Genomic DNA, 26,835 nt, shown 5'->3' on the forward strand with positions numbered 1-26,835 from the left:
ATGTATTCAGACACAATTTCATGTGCCATATACATATGTATACGTTTGTGTATATATATATGTTATATGTGTTCGAAAAGACCTTAAAATAACTCATCTTCTCTCCGGTTGCATAACCACCAGACGCCAAAACTGATACTCTCCTATCCTTCCTGACTTGAACATGGACATAGAAGCAATGGTAAGCATGCATACGTTCGCACATGAACGGAGTTGTTCTCAAGTTATAACAGATGCGATCAACTACTTAATCATTAGGTTTTAATTTTTTTTGCAATCTAATTAAATTATCCAACTGTGTTATTGCAGAAACCGGAGCTTGTTGAAGGAAAGGTAGACTGGAAAGGAAGAACAGCCCTGAAGTATAAGCATGGAGGGATGCGGGCTGCGTTGCTCTTATTGGGTAATTACGGTGGTGTTTGGTTTCATAGTAGGATTTTAGAATTGTGATTTTGATTTTGATTTTGAGTGGTATAAATGGGGCCTACCCTTTGACTTTGTAAGAGTTATGTTGTTTTGTTGTGGGAAAAAGTAATATAAATGGGACCCACTCTTTGACTTTGTATGAGTTATTTTGTTTTGTAGTGGGTAGAATTAAGTTAGAATTGTGATTCTAAAATACAACTCTGAAACCAAACAGAGCCACATATCTCTGATGCAGACTGTGAATGTGTTCAGTTATCGGTGTTAATCTTCTCTCTTTCCCCCTAATGAACTGGCAAGGCGGTAAATATGTTTATTAATCATAGCTTAAGCCTTCAATATGTCGGACATTTTTATTTTTATGTGATCATGTGCTAGGGATCATTCAGTTGCCACACTGATAAGATCTAGGAGACAGAGTCACCCCTTTTGGCTGGCTCTCCTTAATTAGTCGGTCCAAGTCTGCTGCCTGCTATTACTGGTGTTCTATAACAGAATACTAAGTCGGCATTGATAGGCTTCGTTTCCACTGACTATCTATCTTTGTGATTTAAACTTGCAGTGACATTTGGGTTCGAGAACACGGCAACGTTGGCACTGTCAGTTAACCTGATCACCTACTTCACTGGAGTGATGCACTTTAAACTGGCCGATGGCGCCAATCAGCTTACCAACTTCATGGGCACCAGCTACATCCTCACCATACTGGTGGCTGTTCTCGCTGACACCTACATCGGAAGATTCAAGGCTGCTCTCATCTCAGGATGCATTGAGTTCTTGGTAAGCGATGGGAATTAGTAATAGATCTCTGGCATTATTAGTTAATACAAAGTACGGTGGGTCGGTGTGATTTTCCTAAAGAGTACATAGTTGCTTTTCTTCTAGGGGTTGGCACTACTAACTGTCCAAGCACACTATTCCAACCTCCGGCCCCCTCCTTGCAACCCAGTAGATGAAATGGCCCACTGCGAGAAGGTCAAGGGACAGGATGCTGCGATCCTCTTCATTGGGATATACCTCTTAGCTTTTGGGAGCGGAGGGATCAAGGCCTCGTTACCGACCCATGGGGCAGACCAGTTCGATGAGAAGGATCCACGAGAGACTTGGCAGATGTCGAGCTTCTTCAATTGCTTGTTGTTGGCTATATGCGTTGGTGGGGCAGCCAGTCTGACGCTGCTCGTGTGGGTCCAGGACAACAAGGGATGGGACTGGGGGTTCGGGCTCTCGAGCATTGCTATGTTCATAGGGGTCATCATCTTCGCTGCTGGGTTGCCATTGTACCGGATCCAAGTCACGCGTGGGACCAGCGCCATCATCGAAATCATACAGGTTTATTCATAATTAGCTGTCTTGTCGTGTCAGCGTCATGTTACCAATTCATCAGAGTGCGATTTACTTATCGAGAAACAGTACTTGGCAGGTTTATGTGGCAGCTATTAGAAAAAGAAACCTCCGGCTTCCCAGGGACCCTATGGAGCTGTATGAAGTCGACAAGCTCGAAGAAGCTGCTTCAGAATTGGAATTCCTACCTCATGGAAATACTTTCAGGTAATAGATCCGATTCATGCCCTTTTTTTCCTCGACAAGCTATTGAAAGTAAAACAATGCAACTCTCAAAGCATGATTGTCCTATCAAATGGGTATTTTTTGAGAAAATCTCGATATGGATGATTTCTTTTCCTGGATATACCCAATAATCGGATACGTGTTGGCAGTGTAAAGATCAATCTTTGATCGAAAAAATGCTGGCATTATGCTTGAAACTGTAAAATAACCAAATTTCCCACTTAAGCTTGTTAGCCAGGGGGATAATATACAATTGATAAATAAGAAAATTTTTACTGATACTCGAATAGTGAATAGTTTTCCATGAGCATAACATTGTGCGGAAATGCAATGATCCTGTCAAGCAGTTCTAACGGAGTGATTGTTTCCAGGTTCCTAGACAAGGCAGCAATCCTAGAAACTCGTCCTGAGCAGGATGGAACAAGACCAGGTGAACGAGCTCCGCCTAGTCCATGGAGACTCTGCCGGCTGACACAAGTGGAGAACGCTAAAATCATCCTAGGAATGGTCCCCATCTTCTGCTGCACTATCATCATGACCCTGTGCCTCGCTCAGCTCCAGACCTTCTCGGTCCAACAGGGCGTCACTATGGATGCCACCGTTGCAGGCTCCTTCACCATCCCGCCCGCCTCTCTCCCCATCCTCCCTGTTGCTTTCTTGATAGTCATCATCCCCGTGTACGACCGGATCCTTGTCCCACTAGCCCGGAAGCTCACAGGCCACCCTACGGGCATCACCCACCTCCAGCGGATTGGGGTTGGGCTTGTTCTCTCATCCATCTCCATGGCCGTGGCCGGCCTCATGGAGATCAAGCGCAAGGGTGTAGCCCGGTCCCACAACATGCTGGCTGCGATCCCCGTGGCCCAGCCCTTACCCATCAGCATTTTCTGGCTCTCATTTCAGTATTTCATATTTGGGATCGCCGACATGTTCACTTACGTTGGGCTTCTCGAGTTCTTCTACTCTGAGGCCCCCAAAGCCCTCAAGTCCATCTCCACCTGCTTCCTCTGGAGCTCCATGGCACTGGGCTATTTCTTCAGCACCGTCATCGTCAACATTGTCAACAGCGCGACAAAGGGGATCACAAGGAGCGGTGGGTGGCTTGCCGGGAATAACATTAACAGGAACCACCTGAACTTGTTCTATTTCCTCCTCTCGATCCTGAGCTTGCTGAACTTCTTGGTCTACTTGTTCTTTGCTAGGAGGTACAAGTACAGAGCTCAAGCACCGGCAATCTTGGGTTAATTAAGTGAACCGATCAAGTTCGGGATTGGAACACAGTACATCTTTTCTTCATCTCCTTCTGCGAATGATAGCCTGTGGTTGATTCAGTAAAATTGCTCGATCCAAGTAACCAGCTCAGTGACGTTCAAGTGTGATTTGTAAGTTTGATATTACTTATTAAAAAAAGAAAAAAAGAAAAAAAAGTGTCTTGTGTAGCAACTCCAAATTATAGTCTTATGTCGGACTACAGTGCAAACTCTTAATAGTTTGAGGACTATAAGAAGTAACAAAACCATCGAAACTGGAAAGTTCCCATGTCCTTCCAGGATCGAGTTATACAACTATATTATAATTATATTAAATGGCAGCTAGCACGTAGTGTAATCAATTAATCAATGTGCGTTTACCGCGTGGTATATTCCTTGTATAGAATGGACTAAGCGCCAACAACTAGATATCAGTCGAGATGCTTGGGGTGGTGAATCGAATCAAAAATCTCAGGGTACAAATTGGCTTTTCTCTAAACTTCGTGCAGCAGAGCGGTACATAATTTTGAAAGTACAGGGTCGTCGTCATGAAAACTTCAGGGTGCTGAATGCTCGAAACCAAAAGTTTGGGGTTCAAAAATGATATTTCTCCCGATTTTCCTCCGCCGTCCACCGCCGCGACCGCCATGGTTCCTTCCTTTGTGCCGAGCATACGCTTCAGCTCCACTTCTTCCACCATCTTCCTTCCATTTGGACCGTTTCCCATCACAGCGGCGAAATTCCCACATCAGGAAGACAAACCCACTACTCAATCCCCTCGCCGTCGAAGAAATTCCGCCTCTCCGTCGCTCTATCTATGGAACCAGCGGCCCCGAAGTTCGTGTACTCTGTTTGGGCGCTCCCGCCGGAAGACGGGGTGGCGCCGAGGCTGAGGGAGCTGATGGGCGGCCTGAGATCGGCCTTCGGCGGGCCTAAGTTCGAGCCCCACGTGACCGTCGTTGGGGCCATCGAGCTGACGGAGGAGGACGCTCTGAAGCTGTTCAGGGCAGCCTGCGACGGCCTCAAAGCTTACACTGCTACGGTCGATCGTGTGGCCACCGGCACTTTTTACTATCAGTGCGTTCATCTCCTCCTCCATCCTACACCTGAGGTGAACTTCGATTTCTCTCTTAAAACTGAAATGATTATGTTCTAATTTCGTTTGTTTCTGTCTGAAAAATGTTTGCTTTCGCATAATTTGTGATCTGAAACCCTGTGGGATTGTCAAGAACTGGTTTGTCTGCATAGGAAGAATACTGAAATTTGTGCATAAGCTATCATTTTTATGCATCAGCTTCTGAGCTGTTGTTTGTTCGGTTGAACGAATGGCTCGGTTGCGAAATGGAATAACAACTGGAAATATAATGCCCTTGAATCAAATTAATTCACGCCGTTGCAATGTGGGATTCCAAAAAGCAATCTGCTAGTTACAAACGATGATTAGTGCGGGATTCCGGTTGTGGTATTGGTGCTGATCTGCTGATTCTTTCAGATTATATTTGTCTACTGAGGATAATAATTTTGTCAGCTTCGTTTGATTTATGAGTATTCACAAGCTCTCTTAGGTGTGGAAAAGGGTTTGGAGTGTGCGATGAATAATTTTATAAACTATTATCTTGGTCACACTGTTGAACAAAACTGGATTGCTGATCTCGATCAATAGATATAAAGATTTAGATGCTGCCAAGAAGAGACTTGAAAGATTGAGGAACATGTTGTCGTTCATGTCAAGTGCTTTTCTGATGTGCAAACTGATGAGGTTTGTACTTTCAGGTTATGGAAGCTAGTGCACACTGCTGGAGGCATTTCGGGTATAGGCAATCAACACGTTAGTCCGATGCCTTAAATCTTATGTCTTCTTCTCTTTCAATCTTGTGTCTGTCTGTCCGTCTGTCTCATTATGTTGTATTGCCAAGGTTTCCCGACAAGTTTGAAGCTCACTTGAGTTTGTTAGTAAGCAAGTCCAATATACTTTCGCGCTAAAACAATTCAAAGTCCTTAGATAGCCCCAATTAAGGAAACATCTGATGTCCCTTACATCCTCAATTTTCTCATCTATTGTTATGCCTTGCAGCTTACATGCCTCATTTGAGCCTCTTGTATGGAGACCTATCGGAGGAAGAGAAGAAGGCGGCTCAAGAGAAGGCTAATTCCCTTGACGAGACCATCGGCAGCCTCAGCTTCCCGATCTCTCGCCTTGCACTCTACAAAACGGACACGGAGGATAAGACCTGCCTTTCATGGGAAAAGGTTGCCGAGTGCACTCTCAGCTCATCTTAGAAGTTCTTCTTTAACTTCTTGCGGTCTGCTCCCTTTTTACCTTGTAATAAGTTTGTAATTTACTAATCTCTGTATCTCCTAACCTTCCCCCAAATGAGTGTTGGTTCTTCCAAGCTCTGAGGAAGGTGTGCTCGGTGTTTACGCCTTGCTTATGAGCAACCGTTTGTGCTACTGTCAAGAATCACTTTGATGTCTAATCAATTTAAGGAGTTGGATGATGTTGCGAACGCTCATGATACCACAGATGTTCAGTTGTGAGTTCGTTCGGACATGGTCTTGTGAATATACACAACGGAAATTTTCTCTATCCAGCATGTACAAGATTCTTTCAGATTACATTGGTTGCAATCCTTAATCATGTTTTGTAATAACATCGGTTCGAATGCATTGCTGTCAACTTAGAGGAACTTGTGGAACTATTCGTGGGTTCCTTTTGAGTTCCTCGAAAGAGGATGAGCTTGCGAACTGTAAAGAATGATGACTGAATTAATCCTGAACTGAGAAAATACTCCATGTTGTTTGAGGGAATCTCTTTATCGAGAATAATAAGTTTAGAATTTGTCAATATGTTCATATTGTATAGGAGATTTGTCATTATTTTGACTTTTTGAGCAGTTGCTCAACTTGAGATGAGAACAAGGAATAATTATGCTTATGTTTATCTATATCTATGCTTTTCTAGCATAATAAATTATGTGTTCCCACCCAATTTCGGACTTTCTAAGGTAAATCTAAATCAAGGCCCGATCAGTGAAATTGAGTGGAAGTCCATTGGGATATCGGGCTGAACTGGTTTGTATCTACTCAAAAATCATATGGAAGCTCATTGAAGGTCTACTGCGGTTTGAAGGTTATTGGAAGATATATTTATTGCTGAAAAGTAAAATGAAAAGAAAAAAAAAACGACAAATTTTAGCGCATGGAAGTCATTGCATGAAGTTTGAGAAGTTATTAGTTTATGTAATTTTCTAATTATTTTTAGGTAAATTTTAATATTTTTGCAAACCGAGAAGACTATTTATTGTGGAAAATTTAACGTCTATTTGTGAATTTTAATATAATATTAAATATCATAATTTTATTAAGAATAAATTAATCAATAAAATCTATAAAATTGAAAAGGAAAAATTTCCAAAATAAACTCTGATCTTGCGCAGTGTCTTTTTTTTTTCTGTTTAAATTAATAATATACGTCCAAGTAATGAAGGAAGTAAAGACTTTGTAACGAAAGGAAAAATTATCCAATAAAATTAAGAACAAAATTGCAATTGATTAAGGAAGTAACTTGATTTGTATAAGATTATCATTGTCAATAAAATATTACAAAAAATATTATATTATATTATATTATATTATATTCTTTCACATCATAGAAAATATATAAAATACACATAATTTGGATAAAAAAATTCATCATTCAAAATATATAAGAGCATATTGATCATGAGAGAAATATGGATCGATATGAGGTAGAAAAAAAATAAGAATAGAACGAAAATAGTGTAGAAAATGAATTATCTTGCGTTCTATCTATCGTACATTTAGTACATTAAATTTTAAAAAACATTTCATATTTCAAAGAAAAAAAATTTAAAGTTCAAGAAAATTTTTATTTTTTTGAATAGTCTTCAGTTATATTTCTATATGTAAATAATATAACTCCTATCTAAAATTCATTGAATCAACATATAAAAAATTTGACAAAAATCATTTAATTTAAACAAATAGATGTATGGATTTTTTTATTCAAATTTAATAGGTCGTAAACTCGAAAAGTCTTGCAACAATAAGATGAGAGTTTTAAAATTTGCATTAGGGGCGCAACCGTGTGCTTCATTTCTCGGCTTTTATATATTGGAAATAATTGATTCCATAAGACTATATCATGCCCTTTCTTAAATTTTGCTTCAATTAATAATATATATTTTGAGAACATAAAAAAATGGTGTTATTTCCTTCCTTGTTTTTGAGTTATGCTCTACTTTACAATTAAAAATATTTTTTTTTTCTATTAGGATACGTTTGGTTCGTTGGAATGGAATTGATACATAATAGAATAGACAATTATTAGAATAAATAAGGAATATAATACAAATTTTGATCAAATTCATTTTGTTTGGTTGGACATAATAGAAAAATGGCAAAAATCAGGAATATATCATAAACAAATTAAAAAGACATATATACCCCTAAAATATTAAAATAATATATTAAATTGATTTAAAAAAAAAAAAGAAGTTCATTGTTCATAATGCCCACACATCCCATGGCTATGGGGAGCTGGCTCTGGCTCTAGAGCCAAGCTCCCGAACCATCTAGGGCTCGCGAGCCCCACGGTGGGTTTGCATTGGGCTCGCGAACCTAGCCCGAGGATCGCGAGCCCACGATCTTGACGAACCCAAGCTCCCGAGCTTGGGTTCGTAGAGGGAGAAACTCTTTCTAAATCAGCAATGGAAGCTAGGGTTTGAAGGGTTGGGGCGCTGCCTCTCCACCTCGTGCACTAAAAAGCGTCGGCGATAGGGGGTTGTTGGACCTGCAGAAGGTGGAGAAGGTGTTGAGTGACGTCAAGGCAGATGACGTGGCAGTTGCGAGCCATGGGTTCGTGCAGTGGCTCGTGTGGAGGCTCGTCGAGGACAGGCGACGGTGCGATGACGATGGAGCGGCGGCCAAAATCGGGGGTTTCTGCGGGAAGAAAAGCTCAATGGCATTATGTTGTAATAACTCAAGAAAGTTTAGGGCATTTTTGGTTTTTCACACTAATTCCGGATGCTGAATGCCCATTCTGGACATTCCTGGGAGGTACACGAATTTTGTATGCAAGCCGGATAGATCCCCTATCCAGAATAGCTATTCCGCATTCCCATGAACCAAATCTCAGAATGAGTATTCCGTACGGAATAAGTATTCTATTCCCTGTCATTTCTTGCAAACCAAACATGCCCTTAGTGTTTCTCTACATTATAAACGTTAAATTTACCATAAAAAATTCAAGAACAAAATTATAGAAATTTCTTTAATGAAACAAAACAAATGTCTAAAAGAGGGAAGGAGGCAACACTTCCATTCACGATTGCGCTCCTTACAAATTAGTGTTTTGTTCTTCATGCATTATCTAAGGCGTTTAAATTACATCAGGATCCATATATCGAACTTGCCTTTTCATAGTCCACTCGCGGATCCGTTTGTTGAATGTTCAATGTCATATACAGTCTGTTCTCAATATTTTGACCAAGTTTCTAATGTTCGAAACTTCTTTACATTAGATTTTTACTTCATTTTTATATTTATTTTTTCATAGAAGAGGATAGACAGAAAAAGGGAAATTTTCATGTGCCTAAACGCTCTTTCAGGATAAACAATCTGACCGACCAATAACTTTCCATTCTGGTCGCAGTATTTATATGTAGACGCCCTCTTGGCAAATAAAAGTACTGAAAATTAGGAAGATGACAAGAAAATTCTTTACGTGGTTGGGACTTGGAAGAACTCTCTTTTATTTTTATTTTTTGTTCTTGTGATAGGGAAACGTATGCAAGATTGACTTTGCCCGTGCGGGTCTGCGCTGATAAAATCAAACCTGGGAGGCTAATTTTCAAGGCTAAGAAAAGAACATTTGCTTAGTCCTGGCTATGGATAAGGAATCTATCTATTACGATTAATTTGAAAATCCTCAATTGGACAATTTGAGCTGATAAAATACGATTGAAACTACGTACTCGGACGTGACATTTTGGATTCATTCATGTTTATAATTTCTTTGATCACATCACCGCTCGAAAAGTAAAAGATGAAAAGCAATCCCATATAGTTCAATCAAAATATGAAACCGTTACCACTCCTAGTAGTAGTTGATTTCAAGTCTTTTATAGCATCATAGTAGTATCGACCTATGGATAGATTCCTTTTTGCGAGAAATGACATATCTTCCCATCAATCGATCCCCACATGATAACAAGATGTTACACGGATAATACATGCTCGGAAAATTGACATTAAGTAGATTCTAGGACGCGGTAATGGTTTTTTTATGATCTCATGGATTTTAATGCATAGATTTCATGTGGGAAGTCACGGGCATGGAAATGGAAAGGTCGAAATTGCAATGAATGAGCTGAGAGGATAAAGATGCATTGCTGGACCAGCTTGTTCTCAAGTTGGACCGTGTCCAAAAGTCTTAGCCCCTTTGAATACCCGAATATTCCTACTCAAATGTTTTCTTCCTCTTTTTATTAATTTTTAATTATCAATATTCAATTCAATTAAAACCTTGAGATTTTTTTTAAAATAATGAGGGTTATTCCAGTTTCGTCCTAATGATTTCTTTTCATCACTCAAGGTCACCTTACCATCCATAGGACAAGTATTTCCATTCGCACAGACTCTATACTATGACAGTTGATCTAATAAGAAATATTGTCCTTCATGATTTCACGATAACTCGAACGTTGGCATTAATCATGAAATCTCATGGTTCCAACAACCAAAAACAAACCCTATGGAGATTTTCTACCTCAAAGGAATATTATTTTCCTTTCGTAATTTTTCAATTTCATTTTCCTCATTTCGGTGCAACGGTATCTGGAATTTGGCAGGAAATTAGGCCGCAGTCTCTCGGACAGCTATGGTGAAGATGCCATGCCGGCTGTCTCTGAGTATGGACGTGTCTTCCACATATTTTGCTAATTATATGTACTTTTGCTGAATCGGTACGAGGAAGATAGACCAATAGAACAATTTGTTGCTTGAGGATAAGTTTTTGCAATTTTTATTCTTTGCTCTTTTTCGATAAAAATATTCCCAAGTTGTAGCTCTCTTTTATAAACTACGCATTCTCAAAGTTATTAGCCTTACATCCAATACAATATTTGTTTCTTCTTTACATTTCCTATTCTTATGTCAACTTTTTAAAGGTTGTGTCTGGTGACACTTATCGAAAGGGTGATTAAGAAAAGCGTTTGAAGGAGTAATTCCTATGGAATAGCGGATGGTCTATGTTTATGTCCGGGTCAAATCTAGACGAGCAAGCACTTGTTCGGCCTTTTTTTTTTTTTTATCGGATTCATATCAAATACTTTTGATCTAATACAAAAATTTTCAACCATCAGCTCCTCTGGAGCCATTGTGAATGCTTAATCGGTATATATAAGCACATGGCATGAAGTCCCAAACTTAATCACCCCTTTGAAAAGTCAAAATTTTTGGGACATTGTCGGTGCGTTTGATTTCAGAATTAAAATAATTTTAATTTTAATTGTGAAAAAGGATAAATGAGATGTGATTATAAATTTGACTTGGGAAATGTGTGTTTTTATTATGTAATATGTTGAGTTAAAATTAAAGTTAAAATTTTTTACTTGGAAAATGAGTATTTTTATTGTGTAGTGTGTTGAGTTAAAGTTAAAGTTAAAATTTTTGTGATTTTAACTGAAAAAATAAACGGACCTTGTATTTTCGACGGCATAAAAGAGAGGACCATACGCCTCAATAAAAAAATAGAAGAGCGAAAAACAGGTATGAGAACAGAAGTGGTACTCACGAGAATAGAATGCAAAACAACTTGATTTTTTTTTTGTGTGAGCACTGGTATCGAAAAATTCAATTGGGTTCCAACTAATTCAGTCAAGCTGGATCGGCTCATTAAGGATAAAATTCTCTCAGTGTAAATTTTTACCATTCATAAAATTCGAACTCGAGACCTTATTTAAGAGAAATAAACCCCCAAAAAAACTTGATTTTAAGTTAATGTATGCTGCTATATTATAAATTAGGTGAGTATTATTCAACAATTTGATTGTGTGATACCTAATTAAAATAACTAAAAGCGAAAAATCAACCCGATAACGGATCACAAATTCGTACTTATAAGTATTCTGATTGGTTATTACTCGTACACTTTAGATAAGGAATACTCTATCAATATTTTCGTAACTGCACACCCATTCGTTCGCATCACATTTTCTCGAGAGAAAAATTGTTCCAAACCAACCAGGTCGTCCAACGCTTAACCGGCGCCGTCGCGGTAATGTCGGAGCCGCCCGTTCCCATACTGGTCGCCATGCCGCGCTCAGTTGGTCCCCCCAACTTGCGCCGAAATTTCCCCGACCCGCCCTGGCCGCGCGTAACCTGCACGCGTCTCCCACGCTCTCTCTCTGTTCAAAATATTGTCAACGGGCAGCTGTGTATTTACATCTCCATCTCTGTTCACAGCTCAATCTTTCTCCTTCCTTCGTTGAACTTTCTTCCCTAAAATGTCTACCCCTTTCATTACTCTGAAGATCCGCCATTGTCCCCACTCCCCTCACTGCTAAAATCTTCTCTTCCCTCGTCCGACATTGTCAGCTCCCTCCTTTCCCCGTGACCTCCAGTCAAGCATATTCCGTTTCCCCTGCTAACCCGCCATCCCTAGACCTTGAATTCACCCCCTCTTCCCTATAAAAAGTCCTGAGGTTTTAGCTTCGGGGTTACTTTGTCAGCTCATCAGATTGAATTCTCCCCCAAATCATAGCCCCTCTCGCGTGAATTTCAAGTCTGATCGTCAGTCCCGCAAAACCCCAAATTTCCCTGTTCATTGTTCGTTGGGAGCTTCGGTTTAACGTTGAGGAAATTGGGATTTAGCCTTCCGGTTTCATCGAGTGGTCTGTTCGGGTCGGAAGGCTTGAATTCCTTCTTCGATTGTCGTATCGTGTCTCTCCCGTGATCCTTGAGTTTTAGGGTTTTATATTGTTGTGGAATGGAACCGAGCGCTCCGGTGAGGTTCATTTTGGGGAAGCAATCTTCCCTGGCACCGGAACGCCACGGGGAGGATCTGGAGAGGGAGATCTCAGTGGAAGAAGGGATCGAGATCGACCCGAGGGTGAAGCTCCTGTACCTGGCGAATGAGGGCGATCTGGAGGGCGTGGAGGAGCTGCTGGATTCCGGAGTCGATGTCAATTTTAAGGACATTGATGATCGGACTGCCCTGCACATCGCCGCGTGCCAGGGATTGACCGATATGGCTGCCCTGTTGCTCAAAAGGAGAGCCGATGTCAACCCCAAGGATCGCTGGGGAAGCACTGTAAGCCAAAACCCGATACCAGGTCAATCTTGAATTGTCTTCTCTAGTTTGGAGCTCATATTTGATACTGTTGATACAGCCTCTTGCAGATGCTATCTACTACAAAAAGCACGGTGTGATCAAACTTCTCGAGGAACATGGTGCCAAGCCTCCGGTGAGCCTTCATATCGTGGATTGTTTGAGGTTTACTTGACTATAATTCTGTATTATGTATCTCCTTAATTGCTGACAATCTGAAACATCTAGGTGGCTCCTATGCACGTCAAACATGCCCGTGAAATCCCCGAGTATGAGATCAACCCGAATGAACTTGATTTTGCTAACAGCGTGAACTTATATAAAGTAAGTTATTGTGCTAAGTTCACACAACTTTTCTTTAATTCCTAAACTCTTGACGCCAGTGTTTAGTTGCCTGTACTGCTATATCTGTATCTTGCGTGCCACTGACAAGAAGCCTCTAGAAACCATTTATATGAGGCTTGGATTAAAAAAGGAAAAAGTGCTAAAGTTAAACCGTGGTTTGGCTATTGTTCTGCAATTAGGGTGAAAAGGAGGTGGTGGAGATAGTAATGAGTTGGCAAGGAGGGATATAATATAGAGACAGAAAGTTTGAGCGCATTGCTTCAATGGGAGAAAGGAAAATGGGCAGACTATATGATATACATAGCCTGTAGCGTTGGTGGTGTTGAGGATGAGGCTGCCTTTGAAGTTATATTAATGTCATATTTATTGGGAGAGCACCTTTTGCACATACAGAAAAGATGCTGAAGTTCTATTGATATTACCAACATTTGTGATATGTTGCAGGGAACTTTCCGTGTAGCATTGTGGCGCGGAACAAAAGTTGCTGTGAAAAGACTTGGAGATGAAGTGCTTGCTGACGAAGAGAAAGTGTGAGTATTTTGCTCTTGAAAAAAAAAGAAAAAAAAAAGAAAAGAAAAGAGTTTTATCACAACTGTTGGAGGGCTTGATTTCTAATAAATGTCGCTTTCCACAGGAGGGCCTTTAGAGATGAGCTTGCACTACTACAGAAGATAAGGCACCCAAATGTTGTCCAATTTCTTGGAGCCGTAACCCAAAGCAGTCCAATGATGATTGTGACAGAATATTTGCCAAAGGTCTGAACCCTCTCCTGCTACCGAAAAGGAATCGCTGTTTAACTCCGTAATTTTTCTTGTTTCAGTTTCATATCCAATGATTATTGCTCTTAGAATCTTAGATGAATGGTTTTTATGTAAGATATTCATCTGAGAAAGAAAACAACAGCAAATTTTGAATTATACGTTTTTTTTTTCTCCACATAATGCAGGGAGATCTTTGTGAGTATTTGAGTACAAAAGGACCGCTAAAGCCAGCAGCAGCGGTTAAGTTCGCCCTTGATATTGCAAGGTATACAGGTCTACATGTGGGTTTATTTCTATTACCAATTTATAGTGCTAAAACATGCTATTAGCCTGCTCAAGAGGTTGTTAATTTGTTTAGTGGACATGAGACTAAATTCTAATAGCATCAAAGCTGTTCTATGCAAGGGAATTGAAGTAGTGTGAATTATTGGTGGTCAATCGTGTTTTACTTTTTAAATTTGTAAAGATTTATTCCCATAGTCGCTAAGTGTTGATGATCATATTAGTTTTTCGTGGATCTTTCAGGGGAATGAATTATTTGCATGAGAACAGACCAGCAATAATCCACCGTGATCTTGAGCCTTCGTAAGTTTTCAACTTTAATATCTATCCTGAGTCGTTATTTCTAGACATGTATCTCGATGCACAACCTGTCAAGGAGTACCTTGAACTTCTGCAGCATTTATCAGTTTTCAACTTTCTAAAGAGATTAAGCTCTCCTTTTGCTTTATATGCAATATAACAGAAACATATTGAGGGACGATTCAGGCCATCTGAAAGTAGCAGATTTCGGAGTCAGCAAGCTGCTTACTGTTAAAGAAGACCGGCCTTTGACCTGTCGGGATGCATCTTGTAAGTTCTTCCAGAAACAAGCATCATGATAAGTTGGTGTTAATCAAAGATGCTTTCATATTGCATTATACAATATATTAAATGAAACATTAGAGCTTCATATTTAAGGGGACTCTCACTCGTCCATGGATCATGTGAGAAATTTGTCGATTGTAATGAAAATGCTTGAATCATTGACAGGTCGCTATGTTGCCCCAGAAGTTTTTAAAGACGGAGAATATGATACAAAAGTGGATGTTTTCTCATTTGCTTTGATACTGCAAGAGGTGAATATTTGCTCGTCTTCATCTGTTTAAATTATAGAAAAACATACTGTGAAATTGTATTCATAATGCGATGCTACTTTAGATGATTGAAGGCTGCCCACCGTTTTCGGCCAAGGTAGACAATGAAGTGCTTAAAGCATACACTGCAAATGAGCGTCCACCATTTAGAGCTCCAGCTAGGAGCTACTCGCATGGCCTCAAAGAGTACATCCACGTCCTTCCTTTTCACTGCATGCTTTGCACAATCAAATGCTTGCCTTGATTTTTTTTCTGATCACATCACCAGAATAGCATCAGGTTTTATCTCCGAAGTGATACAAAACATTTATGTCCAAAAGCAAGACCAATGACTGAATGTTATATGGTGGCAGGTTGATTGAAGCATGCTGGAATGAGAAGCCAGCGAAGCGGCCTTCTTTCCGGACAATAATAGAGAAGCTGGAGCATATACACTACTCTCTTAACCACAAGAGTCGTTGGAAGGTCCTCTTCCCCCTCTCTCTTTCTTCCGTATTCCTCATTTCATCGGAGATTAACTCATTTATACATAAATAATTTACAATTATAGTCACTTCAGAGTTTCTTACGATGTTATCTTAACTTTTATATGTATGCTATATCGACTACTACAGTAGGAATGTAGGCAGATCTTTATGCTGTATCTGTTCAATGGAGTAGTTTTTTAGACATGCCACTACCACAGCACGAGTTCTCATTAGATTTATATTGTAAAGGGATAATATAGTAGGTTGATTGCTTTTTGCTATGTTGAATTGCAGGTTCAACCTTTGAAGTGTTTCAATAATTTCGAGGCCATGTTAAAGAAGGACCGTTCCGATCTAAGCAGAAGCGGGTCATCTCGTTCTACCAACAGCATTTAGCACCACGTGTTTTTCATATACAAATATGTTTTCTCGACTTAGTGCAGAAGAATTGAATTGTTCGTATGTTAGTTTCTGAAGCTGTAAATTAAGATTCACTTTTAGGTCATTAACTTTATACGTAATTTGTAAACTCTTCGCTGAACGATTGGCTTATTTTGGGAAAAAGAATAAAGAACAAATCTCATTTGTCGCATTGGTGATATATGATTTGCTTTGTCAGTTGAGATGTTCCTTTTGTTGAAAGCAAGGAAAAAAAAGCCTGTTGACGAAGAAAATCAGAACGAGATGATAACCAAAATGTCACAGCGACACAGAACGAAAACTAGTTTGAATTGCTAGATACCGAGTTCCGATCTCGAATTTCTTTATACAGAATTCTCTAATCTTCTTCCACTGCCATCAAATGGGAGTCTCATTCGTAGCTCTGCTAGTTGTAGGATAGTCACAGGGTAAGTGTAGGATCGAGCATTTTTGCCAAACAACTTCTTCACTAAGACTTGGTATGCTGCTTCTGTCGGGTGGTAGGCGTCCCAGAACACGTACTGGTCCCTATTCTTGCAGGGTGTCAAGTGCGGTACACACGTGGAGAAACCGTGATTCTTCCCTATGCTGCAGCAGCCCTGATCTGTCGCATTGGTGATATATTAGCAGAGCATTGATGAGCTTCTCTGTTGTTATAACTCGGGACAAGGTTGCAGATGCTCTCACATCTTGTGTTTGCTCTTGACAACAATTTCATCGACGACACCAAAATATCAAGGGCGTTTACAAAATTCAAGCACAAAAATATCAAGGGTGTTTACCATATGATGACGGGCGATCCAAGAGCTCCTGCATGTTGCTAAAGTCGTCCACATAGACGAACTTAGCATCAGAGTAGTCTTTGTTCAAGCGATCGACAAGGGACTTAAGCTTGGCATTGTATATTCGGATGGGCATATGAAACTCCTCCACGCACTGCGATTTTCCTCGAGGATAACGTGCCAGTACATGGGGCGTGCACCCGATCATCGTAACTCCCGTGAGTATCACTTTCCTTGCCCACACTCATACAATGTCTACCGGCCAGTCCCAACATACACAAAGAACAAGAAAAGGAAGACGCAGTAAGTGCTGATTAGTTTATAATCCAAACTATCATCATTCATCCGATTTTGGACTTCCTAGTAGAAGTAACTTCCGTATTCTGTCAAGATCTTTGTGTACTGAAATAACTATATATACACCGGAATCACTTAATTAAATGAAGCTGGATTATGTTCAGTCCAATGGAATCCTAAATTATACAGTGGTAATTGCAACACGGAACGGATTGGTTTATGGCTAGACAAGCTTATTCTGCAATAGCATGCTGTACAGAAATAAATACCGCACCCTTATCCTCTTGGCCATAGTTTCGACTAGAAGATTGGCAAACAATTCCGGGGTCATACTTGCAACTGCTGGAAAACTGCCAGGGTAAGTAGTAATTTCCGCGAAAGTCATTGTTTCCGAGATGGACGTGGTACAAGCACCTGCTGAGGCGAGACATGACCGATGCCTTGTTCCCTCCGAGGATCTTCACCAGCCTTGAGATGCTGTCCTTGTGCTGATTCACCTGGTCCTTGAACGTTGCTAAATTTCCCTGGCAAGTTCAAGGCATACGACATTATTTGTTCGGTAATGACATGAGGTTTAAGTTCGACAGCGTAGGAATGTCATAATTAATACGATGAATTATGAATAATTTAAAGGATCTTCTCGAACGATACATAAATGATGTGATCCGATTTAAGCTTAATTATGGAAATGCACTATGGATAATAATTACCAGTCCCTTCGCGGTTTCCTCCAAAATTCCAACACCAGCTGATGCATAATTAATGAGTCCTCTTAGTATGCTTCATCGCTTGCATTTGCATAGGGATCAAGACGGAAGTCGAAGCCCAAGAACTCAACTGAGATGCACAAAAAGTCGTAGGTGGAATGTGATATCAATACTCTGCTAATTCATTCTATATCCAATACGACCTCGTTGTATTGGAGTCGAACGATGAGACGCCATTGGTAAGTAGCCAACTTCGAGTTACCATGAAAACCGTGCAGGAAAATGCTCGATTGTGTCGCTTGGGCACATCCTATGTGGTTTCCATTTGGGGTTTGAAGAATTCGTAATAGTAAGGAAAGTGAAAATTACATTATTTTTTGGGTCATCCAGTAGATTAAATATCGTTAGGATATACAATTTTTGATAGGCATATCTATCTATTGTTAAGTAAGGTGAATGAGGGATACAGAGTAAAACGAACCTATAAGATCGGCCATGCTCTTGCCATTAGTGAACCTTCCAGTTGGACCATCTGGGTAATCAATCCCGAATGGTGGGAAGTTCGCCTTGACCACTGTATCGATGCTGTTGTTGTTCCTGTTGTCGTTTTTGGAATTGCCAAAGATGAAGTAGCATGGAACCACTGGTGCTCCGTCGATCCGCTGGTTCGGAGATAGAAATAATATGACTAAAGCCGACGCCACTATCCGCCATATCCCTAAATTAAGAGGCATTGCCAATTAAATCAATCAAGTAAGAAAGGCGAGAAGAAGGGACTGATACGGAAAATGAAACCAGAGATTGGATTTATAGAAATGGGTCTAGGAAGGGGCGGAAGGGAATATGCAAAGCCTAAAACCATCATTTTCAATCATCATATCTCATAATGATTAGGCGAGAAAGAACTCATAAAATTACTTCAATTAAGAAAACTTACTACAATTAATTTAGTGATTAGAACTTATTATTTAGTTTATTGCAATTTATTGGTGCTTCCTCATGCCATGTGACGAAGTAGGATCATTGAATAATTTCTCATCATATTCATAATAAAATAACAAAATAACAAAACACTCTTACTGGGGGGAAAAAAAGAAAAGAGAGAAAGCAAAACATAGGCTTACTTTGCCAATGGAGCATACCTAATATAAATACTAGCATAACAAGAGTAGTAACTTTCAATTTTTTTTTTCCAATTAGATTCGTAAGCATAGTACAATGAAATAAAATCATAATAACTAATAAAGAGGCACGAGTAATCTCACTAAATATTGAACCTGATAGCTCTTGATTACCAAACGACGGCGTGCATCATTACGCTAGCTACACCACTTTTTAAATAACTTTCAATTTTCAAATATTCGATAATACCTAATTAATTTGCACCTGTAGATATAATACCAAATTAATTACCATCATTAGATTTAGAATAAATTTATAATTTTATTAGATAACGACCTACGAGTTTTTCTTGCATCCCATGGCTGAATAAGCCGTGGGTGCTAAAGAAATTTTGTATTAGAAGGGCAAAGTTTCGTATTTGAAGATCAACCTTTCCAGATACATTTACTGCATCTGGAGGGAGAGGAACACCGGGCTCTACCGGAATCAAGTCTCGTCTCCAACAATTATAATACGAAGGATCTTCTCGGATGTGAAAGCAAAGTTGTCTGTTCTTCCTCGATTCTCATGCAAAATTGTACACTCTATCATTGCGAGGCATATGTTTCACCATTTTGTTACTGCACTTAGTTGATTTGGGAGTAGCTCTTGGGTATTTCTGTTTTTGCTCTGTATAGAGGTAAATGGTACTGGTTTCTGATGTAAATTCATTTTGTTATCAATGAAGTTTCACCATTTACCCAAAAAAAAAGTACGAAAAGTTATTCTTCAAGTGTGAAAAGTTTTCGTATTTGAAAAACAATATTTTGTACAAATATGAAAAGGAATTTATATTGTGCGAAATCATTTAACTAAAGCATTTGAAGAGTAATGTGCTATATGAAAACTTGTCGCACTTGAACAATAACTAAAAATTTACCAACCAGGCCCACATAAATTAGCTGCGCGTATGGTCAAAAGATAACATTTTCTGGTGATTTAATTTGGTCTGCTGCCAAACATCCTCATCCTATTATTATTATTATTTTTAAGACCATGGAAATTCTGAGCCTAAACTATCATTTGTAGGTGTACCCATGAGCCTAAAATATTCTGTCACATCAATGTCATATTAGATAATATTTATTTAATTTTAAAAACAGAAAAATCTGATTTATTAAATATTTCATGACTAACAACATCTCATAAAAATATTAAAAATACTAGCTCTTATGGACGCGTTATACGCCGTTACTTTGGTACTTTTATCCAATCTCAATTTTGACTTTTTATGAAAATATTGTTAGATATATGGAATCATGATTTATTTTTGTGGATATTTGGTAGTTGTAACTGATCGGTGGATAGTTTTTTTTAATGAGAGGAAAGTGGCCGAATAGAATTTTATTTTTTTCATAAAATAGGAGAATAAGCAGGAGTGGGGTATTACAATAAAATCAAATTACAGAAGAAATAAAAGCGGTCGCAATATGAAACTTTCACTTAAATAATAGTATAAGATAAGATAAGATATGTTATTTTATATGGATTTCTTCATAAATTTTTGAAAAATTAAAAGTTCATTATTTGTTAAAAATTATTATAATAACTTGAAAAAACCTCAAAAAAATGAAATATCCATTAAGCAATTCGGGGTTTTTTTTTTGTAATGAAAATTTGTCCATTGTAATGAAAATGCTTGAATTATTGACAGGTCGCAACGTTGTCCCAGAAGTTTTTAAAGATTGAGAACATGATACAGAAGTAGATGTTTCTCATTTGCTTTGGTACTGCAAGAGGTGAATATTTGCTCGTCTTCATAATGCGATGCTACTTTAGATGACTGAAGGCTGCCCACCGTTTTTGGCAAATCTGGACAATGAAGTGCTCAAGGCATACACTGCAGATGAGCGTCCACAATTTACAGCTCCAGCGAGGAGCTACTCGCATGACCTCAAATAGTACGTCCACGTCCTTCCTGTTCACTGCATGCTTTGCACAATCAAATGCCTGCCTTGATTTTTTTTTTAATAATATCACCAGAAACATTGTTCTCGAAAAACAAGACCGATGACATGAATGTTATTTGGTGACAGCTGATTGAGGCATGCTGGAACGAGAAACCAGCGGAACGACCTTCTTACAGGACAATAATAGAGAAGCTGGAACATATACACTACTCTCTTAACCACAAGAGCCGTTGGAAGGTCCTCCTACCTCTCTCTTTCTTCCGCTTTCCTCGTTTCATTGGAAGCTAACTCGTTTATATATATCTATATATATATATATATATAATTGATAACAGAAGTTACTGAATAGGGATATACGCAGATATTTGTGCATTAAGCTGTATCTGTTCAATGGATAAGTTTTCTAGACATGCTAATACCATGGCTCGAGTTCTCATTAGATTTATATTGTAAAACCATAATATAGTAGATTGATGGCTTTCTGCTATTCTGTATCACAGGTTCGACCTTTGAAGTGCTTCAATAATTTCGAGGCCATGTTGAAGAGGGACCATTCCGATCTAAGCAGATACGGTTCATCTTGTTCTACCAACAGCATTTAGCACCATGTGTTTTTCATAAACGAATATGTTTTCTCAACATACCCCAGAAGAATAGAATTGTTTGTATGTTAATTTGTTTCTGAAGCTGTAAATTAAGACTCACTTTTAGGTCATTAATATTTTCTGAAGCTGTAAACTAAGATTCACTTTTAGGTCATTAACTTTATACGTAATTTGTAAACTCTTTGTTGAACGATCGGCTTATTTTGGAAACAGGAGTCTCATTAATAGCTCTGCTAGCTGGAGGATAGTCATATGGGTAAGTGTAGGATCGAGCTTTGTTGCCAAACTTCTTCACCAGAAGTAGGTATGCTGCTTCTGTCCGGTGGTAGGCGTCCTGGATCACGTACCAGTCCCTGTTCTTGCAGGGGGTCAAGTGCGGCACACATGTTAAGAAACCGTGATTCTTCCCTATGCTGCAGCAGCGCTGATCTATGACCAAAAGACCTAAAACAAGGAAAGGAAGTTTACATATTAGCAAAGCATTGATAAGCTTCTCTGCAGTTGGAACTCAGGACAAAGTTGCAGAGGCTCTCAGATCTCGCATTTGCTCTCGACAACAATTTCATGACTACACTAGATATGCACTGTAGAGGAGGTGCAATCGAGCCCAAAAATATCAAGGGTGTTTACCATATGATAGCAGTCAATCCAAAAGCTCCTGCATGTTTCTGAATCCGTCCAAGTAGATGAACTTAGTATCGGAGTAATCTCCATACAAGCGATCCACTAGGGACTTAAGCTTCACATTGTATATTCGGATGGTGATGTGAAACTCGTTTACACACTGTGAATTCCTTCAAGGATAACGTGCCAGTACATGGGATGTGCACTCAATCATCCCAACTCCCGTCAGCATCACTTTCCTTGCCCCATACTCATACAATGTCTGCCGGCCAGTCCCAACAGACCCAGAGAAACAAGAAAAGGAAGACAGTAATAGCGGATTAGTTTGTAATCCAAACTATCATCATTCATCCATTTCCAGAATTCCTAGTGGAAGCAACTCCGAATTCTGTCGAGACCTTTGTGGACTGATATAACTATAAGTACACAGCAATCACTTAAAATGAAGCAATAGGGTATATTTATGTTCAGTCCAATGGAATCCTACGCTATACGGTGGTAATTGTAATGCAGAAAAGATCGGTTTTTGGCTAGACAAGCTTATTCCACAGTAGTATGTTGTACAGAAATAAATAACTCACCCTTATCATCCCGGCCATAGTTTCAACTAGAAGATTGGCAAACAATTCCGAGTCATCCTTGTGGCTGCTGGAAAACTGCAAGGGTAAGTAGTAATTTCCGCGGAAGTCATTGTCTCAGAGATGAATGTGGTACAAGCACCTGCTGAGGCGAGACATGGTCGATGGCTGGTTCCCTCAGAGGATCTTCACCATTCTTGAGATTATGCCCTTGTGCTGATTCAGCTGGTCCTTGAACGTTGCTAAATTTCCCAGGCAAATTCAAGGCATACATTACCATTACTTGCTAGGAAAGGACATGTGCTTTTAGTTCGACTGCGTAAGTATGTCGGGGTGATATAATCTGATCGCTTACATATAATCCGAACGATCTTCTTGAGCAATAAATAACTGATGTGATCCGATTTAAGCTTCTAAGTCTATGGGATTGTAACATGGATGATGATTACCAAATCCTTTTCCGGTTTCCTCCAAAATTCCAACACCACCTGACGCATAATTGATAAGTCCTCGTATTATGTCTTCATCTCTTGCATTTGCATAGGGAGCAAGACGACCGTCAAAACCCAAGAACTCAACCGTATAGATGCACAAAAAAATGGTGGTGGAATATCAATATTCTGCAATCCAATCCATACGACCTGGTGGGCCAACTTGCACAACTTATGTGATTATCCAGTAGATAGAATATCGTTAGAATACATAATTTTTGACAGGCAGTTTTATCTATCGTAAGCCAGGTGAACTAGGGATAGAGAGGAAAGCGGACCTATAAGATCGGCGACGTTCTTGCCATTGGTGAAACTTCCAGTAGGACTGTCTGGGTAATCTATACCAAATGGCGGGAAGTTCGCCTTGGCCAATGTATCCATATTGTAATTGTTCCCGTAGTCGTTTATGGAATCGCCAAAGATGAAGTATCATGGAACCACTGCTCCTTTGTGGATTCACCGGTTCAGAGAGAGATATAATATGAATAAGACCGAGACGGCTATCCTCCGAATACTTAAATTAAGAGGAATTGCCAAATAAAGCAATCAAATAAGAAAGGTGAGAAGAATGGACTAATAGGGAAAATGAAACCAGAGATTGGAGTAAATCTTCACAGATAGTGTAGGTGGCTCAATAGGAAGTATTCTTCTCTATGGTTTTCGAGTTGACTTGAACTTGAGACATTTTTAAGGAAGTCACACCCTTCAACCTAGGGGTGTGCACGGATACCGGGTATACCCGGAATCGGTCGGAACTTACCCGTTAGGGTAGGGTCCGGGTAGCTCGTATTGAAAATAGGGTAGGGTCCGGGTATCAAAATAAGGAACTAGTAAAATCCGATTCCGGTTCCGGTTCCAACCTACAGGTACCCAGAATCGGAACCGGTATCCGAAACCGGATGATAATTACTAAAAAAAAAAAGAAAGAAAGGTAAAGTTAGTCTGTATTATAGACTAACAGAGTCGGGAAGATTGAAGACAGGAAGGAAGAGCGAAGAGGAACCCTAAATCGCAAATCGTCATCGTCTCCGACTCCAATTCCTCTCGTCTACGACTCTCCACTCCAGCTCCTCTCCGTCGGTCGCATCTCGTCTCTGACTCTTCACTCCGGCTCTCTTTCCCGCTGAGCTTCTTTTCTACTCCAAATCCGTCGCTCTCGACTCCGACTCTCCACACCGGCTCCTCTCTGTCGCTCTCGTCTCCGACTCTCCTTCAAGCTCCCTTTCCCCGGTGAGATTCTCGTCTAGACTCCACTGCTCACCTAGGCATAGGAATTGCTGACCTTTGCTGCTATGTTTTCTCTCGGGGTGGTTCCAGTTGATAAGGAAATCCCCGGGTGGTGAGTGATCCATAGGAATTTTCTTATGATTTCGGAAAACAACTTCATAGGAATTGCTTTCAGCACTTTATCCCCACCTGTTGGTACTCCATTCCCCGAATCTGGGCCAAATTTTGATCTACTTTCATTTGAACGAAGGGCTTCACTCAGCTGATTCTCAATACTTTTGATTTTAGCCTACAGCAGAGCATGTCAAACAAAATCACTATCTAGAGGTGATTCCCAGTTGGCATCCCAGGAGGCTGATATAGCTCACGGCTGTTCACAGCTAACGCAGCTACAGGGTTGGCTTCATAAGAGATTGGTGAGCCTAGTCTCTATTTCTTCTTTTATCTTACTTTTGTTTATTTAAATTTTTAGCTAGGGTTAGGCTTTTGGCAGACATGTGCTTAGATGGTTAGACCGAAGGCTGTATGGGAAATTGGTTGATTTGTGTTTGTGCTTCATACAGAATAATGACATTGGGCATAGTTAGACAAAGTTGGTTAGGGACTTCACAATTCCCCTCCCCTGCCTATCAGATGAGATCTTCTGAGTTATCTTTTTTCTAATCCTATATTTTTTCTTAAGATTAAAGTGTGATTTTTTTGCTTTTGGATAGATAAACTTTTTAATTCATGGACCATATTAGTCCATGATGGACATATTGTAAGGAAATATTACATTTTGTTGTGTAAGATCGTATTATAGACATTTAGTTTTGTGGATGGATTAATGAGACATTATTTTTTATTGTTGTGGATTAATCTAAATCTATGTCGATATTATATTTGCCGTGATTACTGATTATGGATAGGATATTTTCGGTTTTATTTAGCGAGACAAAAAAAAATTACAAGTTCCAACAGGGTACTCGGAACCTGTGGTATAATACAGGTTCCAGGTAGGTTCCGGTTCCATAATTCAATAGGGTAAGGCCCCGGTTCCAAAATCTTAGAACCGGTCCCTTACAAGGTAAGGTCCGGGTATTATGAAAAAGACAGAGTACCCAGAACCGATCACCCCTACTTCAACCATAGGAGGTATTCTTCTCTATGTTTTTCGAGATTACTTGAACTTGAGACTTTTCTAAGGAATTCACAACCTTCAACTACCAGACCAATCCTATTGGCTTATTCTCATGATTTTGTTAGTTGAAAGTAATGTATTTCTCCATTTTTTGTTGATAATTTTATTTTTATTTTTTGAGTTTATTACATTTTGAGGACTGTGAAGTGATTGTTGGTGCTCTTATTGATTCCAAGTAATTTTCTTATGTGCATAAATTGTAATAGTATGATCGAGGAAACATTGTCAAATATGTATAAGTTAGTTGATACTATTGATTTACTATTATATTATTATGTACAAGTGATGACACAATTTAAAATTTATATATGGTGTTCAATTGGTTACTAAATAAACATATAAATTTTATATGTTAGACTACACAGAGTTCTCATGTCAATCATTCTAATAATGTTGTATATCTCGACGAACCCAAGCTACAAGCCCTGGCCTCCCTAGCTTGGGTTCGTCGAGACCTCTGGCTTGTGAACACGGGAGCTTGGGCTTGTGAAATTTTTGTACCCCTCTTTCCGCACAAATCTCCTTAGCTCTGTCCAGCAGGGCCAGGGTGAGCTTCATATGATTCTCCTGTACAGAATTCACGAAATCCAGAGCTACAATTCCATCATCTATGGAAAAAGCAAAAACACATACTGTTAGGACTCATTTGCCACGTCTATATGGTAATCTTTAATCGCAATTACAGAACTATTGACCGAATCCCAGTGGGTCACATAGGCTAGAAAAATTCTGAAATCAATCTCAAGTTTAGGCGACAAACATCTTGAAGTAAGGTCGAGGAAGGTAAGAGAGGAGAATGGGAGTCTTAACTGGCTGAAACAGGGCAGTACAAGCGAGCAGAGCCGAGGGAGGCAGCAAAGGTGATGATGTGCTGGGGAGGTGGCTGGGCCATGAAGATGAGGAGGGTATTTTCGGCTATTCACATCTATTCTCGATGAAGAGTAGCTATTACCCATGGACATGGGATGACTGGGCATTTCGAATCAATTCTTGATGGGAGGGTCGGTCCGGAATGGCTATTCCGGATCCGAATGTTCCCAAACAACAGAATATGTATTCCGCACGGAATACATAGGGAAGGGAATGGTTGTTCACCTGAACCAAACATGCCATAAGTCCTACACAATGTATTACTTACAATTCAGTGTTTATTATGTTTATTTCGTCAAGTATATAGTTTTGACTATATCTTTTCTTTCTATCTATACTTATTTATGTGTTATATTTATTTTCAGTCATGCGAAAATTGATAAAAAAATTTTGCACAACCCACTGGTGTCAACTAGTTTTTTTATTAAAATAAAGGAATCAGGATCGGTTAGGACAGCTTGGAAACCTAATTACAAGGTAAGCCCATGGAAGTACAGTAGACTCTTCCAATAAAATTATATCTTTGCTAAAAACGTGTCAATATTAACGTGGGTTGGTTTAGGAGGTTTAACCTATTTTACTTAAATGTGGTTTCGAGTTTGAATCTTATGATTGAAATTTTTTTTAATATTTGGCAGAGCTTTACACATTAGTGTGGACCGACCTAATTCAAAATTGAATTA

At 39.4% G+C, this 26,835-nt stretch overlaps 5 protein-coding genes and 2 long non-coding RNA genes across 7 annotated transcripts; 4 read left to right on the plus strand and 3 right to left on the minus strand.

Moving 5' to 3' along the window:
• Window positions 1–163: 163 nt before the first annotated feature.
• On the plus strand, window positions 164–3,541 carry LOC116204325 (protein NRT1/ PTR FAMILY 4.5-like). The gene is made up of 6 exons (XM_031536414.1): window positions 164–181; window positions 310–403; window positions 986–1,203; window positions 1,309–1,752; window positions 1,844–1,971; window positions 2,361–3,541. The coding sequence occupies exons 1-6, from the start codon at window positions 164–166 to the stop codon at window positions 3,232–3,234; spliced, it is 1,776 nt and encodes a 591-aa protein (XP_031392274.1). The 3' UTR covers window positions 3,235–3,541.
• Window positions 3,542–3,849: 308 nt separating this feature from the next.
• LOC116206369 (cyclic phosphodiesterase-like) lies at window positions 3,850–5,826 on the plus strand. Its single transcript, XM_031539216.1, has 3 exons — window positions 3,850–4,350; window positions 5,013–5,067; window positions 5,314–5,826. The coding sequence occupies exons 1-3, from the start codon at window positions 4,057–4,059 to the stop codon at window positions 5,517–5,519; spliced, it is 555 nt and encodes a 184-aa protein (XP_031395076.1). The 5' UTR covers window positions 3,850–4,056; the 3' UTR covers window positions 5,520–5,826.
• Window positions 5,827–11,704: 5,878 nt separating this feature from the next.
• On the plus strand, window positions 11,705–15,901 carry LOC116205812 (integrin-linked protein kinase 1). Its single transcript, XM_031538475.1, has 12 exons — window positions 11,705–12,573; window positions 12,653–12,727; window positions 12,820–12,915; window positions 13,381–13,466; window positions 13,571–13,691; window positions 13,883–13,962; window positions 14,223–14,282; window positions 14,443–14,549; window positions 14,730–14,815; window positions 14,898–15,019; window positions 15,187–15,298; window positions 15,595–15,901. The coding sequence occupies exons 1-12, from the start codon at window positions 12,250–12,252 to the stop codon at window positions 15,694–15,696; spliced, it is 1,371 nt and encodes a 456-aa protein (XP_031394335.1). The 5' UTR covers window positions 11,705–12,249; the 3' UTR covers window positions 15,697–15,901.
• A 163-nt stretch (window positions 15,902–16,064) lies between these two features.
• LOC116204326 (GDSL esterase/lipase At1g29670-like) lies at window positions 16,065–16,710 on the minus strand. The gene is made up of 2 exons (XM_031536415.1): window positions 16,503–16,710; window positions 16,065–16,324 (listed from the first exon to the last, which is right to left on the minus strand). Exons 1-2 carry the CDS (start codon window positions 16,708–16,710, stop codon window positions 16,065–16,067), a joined length of 468 nt encoding a protein of 155 aa, XP_031392275.1.
• A 322-nt stretch (window positions 16,711–17,032) lies between these two features.
• On the minus strand, window positions 17,033–18,240 carry LOC116204327 (GDSL esterase/lipase At4g18970-like). The gene is made up of 3 exons (XM_031536416.1): window positions 17,988–18,240; window positions 17,510–17,547; window positions 17,033–17,323 (listed from the first exon to the last, which is right to left on the minus strand). Exons 1-3 carry the CDS (start codon window positions 18,238–18,240, stop codon window positions 17,033–17,035), a joined length of 582 nt encoding a protein of 193 aa, XP_031392276.1.
• A 5,564-nt stretch (window positions 18,241–23,804) lies between these two features.
• On the plus strand, window positions 23,805–24,946 carry LOC116205608. Its single transcript, XR_004156539.1, has 2 exons — window positions 23,805–24,105; window positions 24,391–24,946. It is a non-coding gene; the product is annotated as an uncharacterized LOC116205608 (long non-coding RNA).
• An 898-nt stretch (window positions 24,947–25,844) lies between these two features.
• On the minus strand, window positions 25,845–26,165 carry LOC116202965. Its single transcript, XR_004156181.1, has 2 exons — window positions 26,093–26,165; window positions 25,845–25,875 (listed from the first exon to the last, which is right to left on the minus strand). It is a non-coding gene; the product is annotated as an uncharacterized LOC116202965 (long non-coding RNA).
• Between the last annotated feature and the right edge of the window lie 670 nt (window positions 26,166–26,835).

The sequence above is a fragment of the Punica granatum genome, chromosome 4 (assembly GCF_007655135.1).
Source record: "Punica granatum isolate Tunisia-2019 chromosome 4, ASM765513v2, whole genome shotgun sequence".
In the NCBI taxonomy this organism is placed as follows: Eukaryota; Viridiplantae; Streptophyta; class Magnoliopsida; order Myrtales; family Lythraceae; genus Punica; species Punica granatum.

What these genes read in the sequence shown, in the direction of transcription:
- LOC116205812 (XM_031538475.1), top strand. Translation starts at nt 12,250, where the DNA reads ATGGAACCGAGCGCTCCGGTGAGGTTCATTTTGGGGAAGCAATCTTCC. An exon ending in AACATGGTGCCAAGCCTCCG is followed by an intron (nt 12,728 to 12,819) that starts GTGAGCCTTCAT and finishes TGAAACATCTAG; the next exon opens with GTGGCTCCTATGCACGTCAA. An exon ending in TTGCTTTGATACTGCAAGAG is followed by an intron (nt 14,816 to 14,897) that starts GTGAATATTTGC and finishes ATGCTACTTTAG; the next exon opens with ATGATTGAAGGCTGCCCACC.
- LOC116204326 (XM_031536415.1), bottom strand. Translation starts at nt 16,710, where the DNA reads ATGATCGGGTGCACGCCCCATGTACTGGCACGTTATCCTCGAGGAAAA. An exon ending in GGATCGCCCGTCATCATATG is followed by an intron (nt 16,325 to 16,502) that starts GTAAACACCCTT and finishes CCAATGCGACAG; the next exon opens with ATCAGGGCTGCTGCAGCATA.
- LOC116204325 (XM_031536414.1), top strand. An exon ending in CAGGATGCATTGAGTTCTTG is followed by an intron (nt 1,204 to 1,308) that starts GTAAGCGATGGG and finishes CTTTTCTTCTAG; the next exon opens with GGGTTGGCACTACTAACTGT. An exon ending in CCTCATGGAAATACTTTCAG is followed by an intron (nt 1,972 to 2,360) that starts GTAATAGATCCG and finishes GATTGTTTCCAG; the next exon opens with GTTCCTAGACAAGGCAGCAA.
- LOC116204327 (XM_031536416.1), bottom strand. Translation starts at nt 18,240, where the DNA reads ATGCCTCTTAATTTAGGGATATGGCGGATAGTGGCGTCGGCTTTAGTC. An exon ending in GAGCATGGCCGATCTTATAG is followed by an intron (nt 17,548 to 17,987) that starts GTTCGTTTTACT and finishes ATTATGCATCAG; the next exon opens with CTGGTGTTGGAATTTTGGAG. An exon ending in AGGAAACCGCGAAGGGACTG is followed by an intron (nt 17,324 to 17,509) that starts GTAATTATTATC and finishes TGAACTTGCCAG; the next exon opens with GGAAATTTAGCAACGTTCAA.
- LOC116206369 (XM_031539216.1), top strand. Translation starts at nt 4,057, where the DNA reads ATGGAACCAGCGGCCCCGAAGTTCGTGTACTCTGTTTGGGCGCTCCCG. An exon ending in TCCTCCATCCTACACCTGAG is followed by an intron (nt 4,351 to 5,012) that starts GTGAACTTCGAT and finishes TTGTACTTTCAG; the next exon opens with GTTATGGAAGCTAGTGCACA. An exon ending in CGGGTATAGGCAATCAACAC is followed by an intron (nt 5,068 to 5,313) that starts GTTAGTCCGATG and finishes TATGCCTTGCAG; the next exon opens with CTTACATGCCTCATTTGAGC.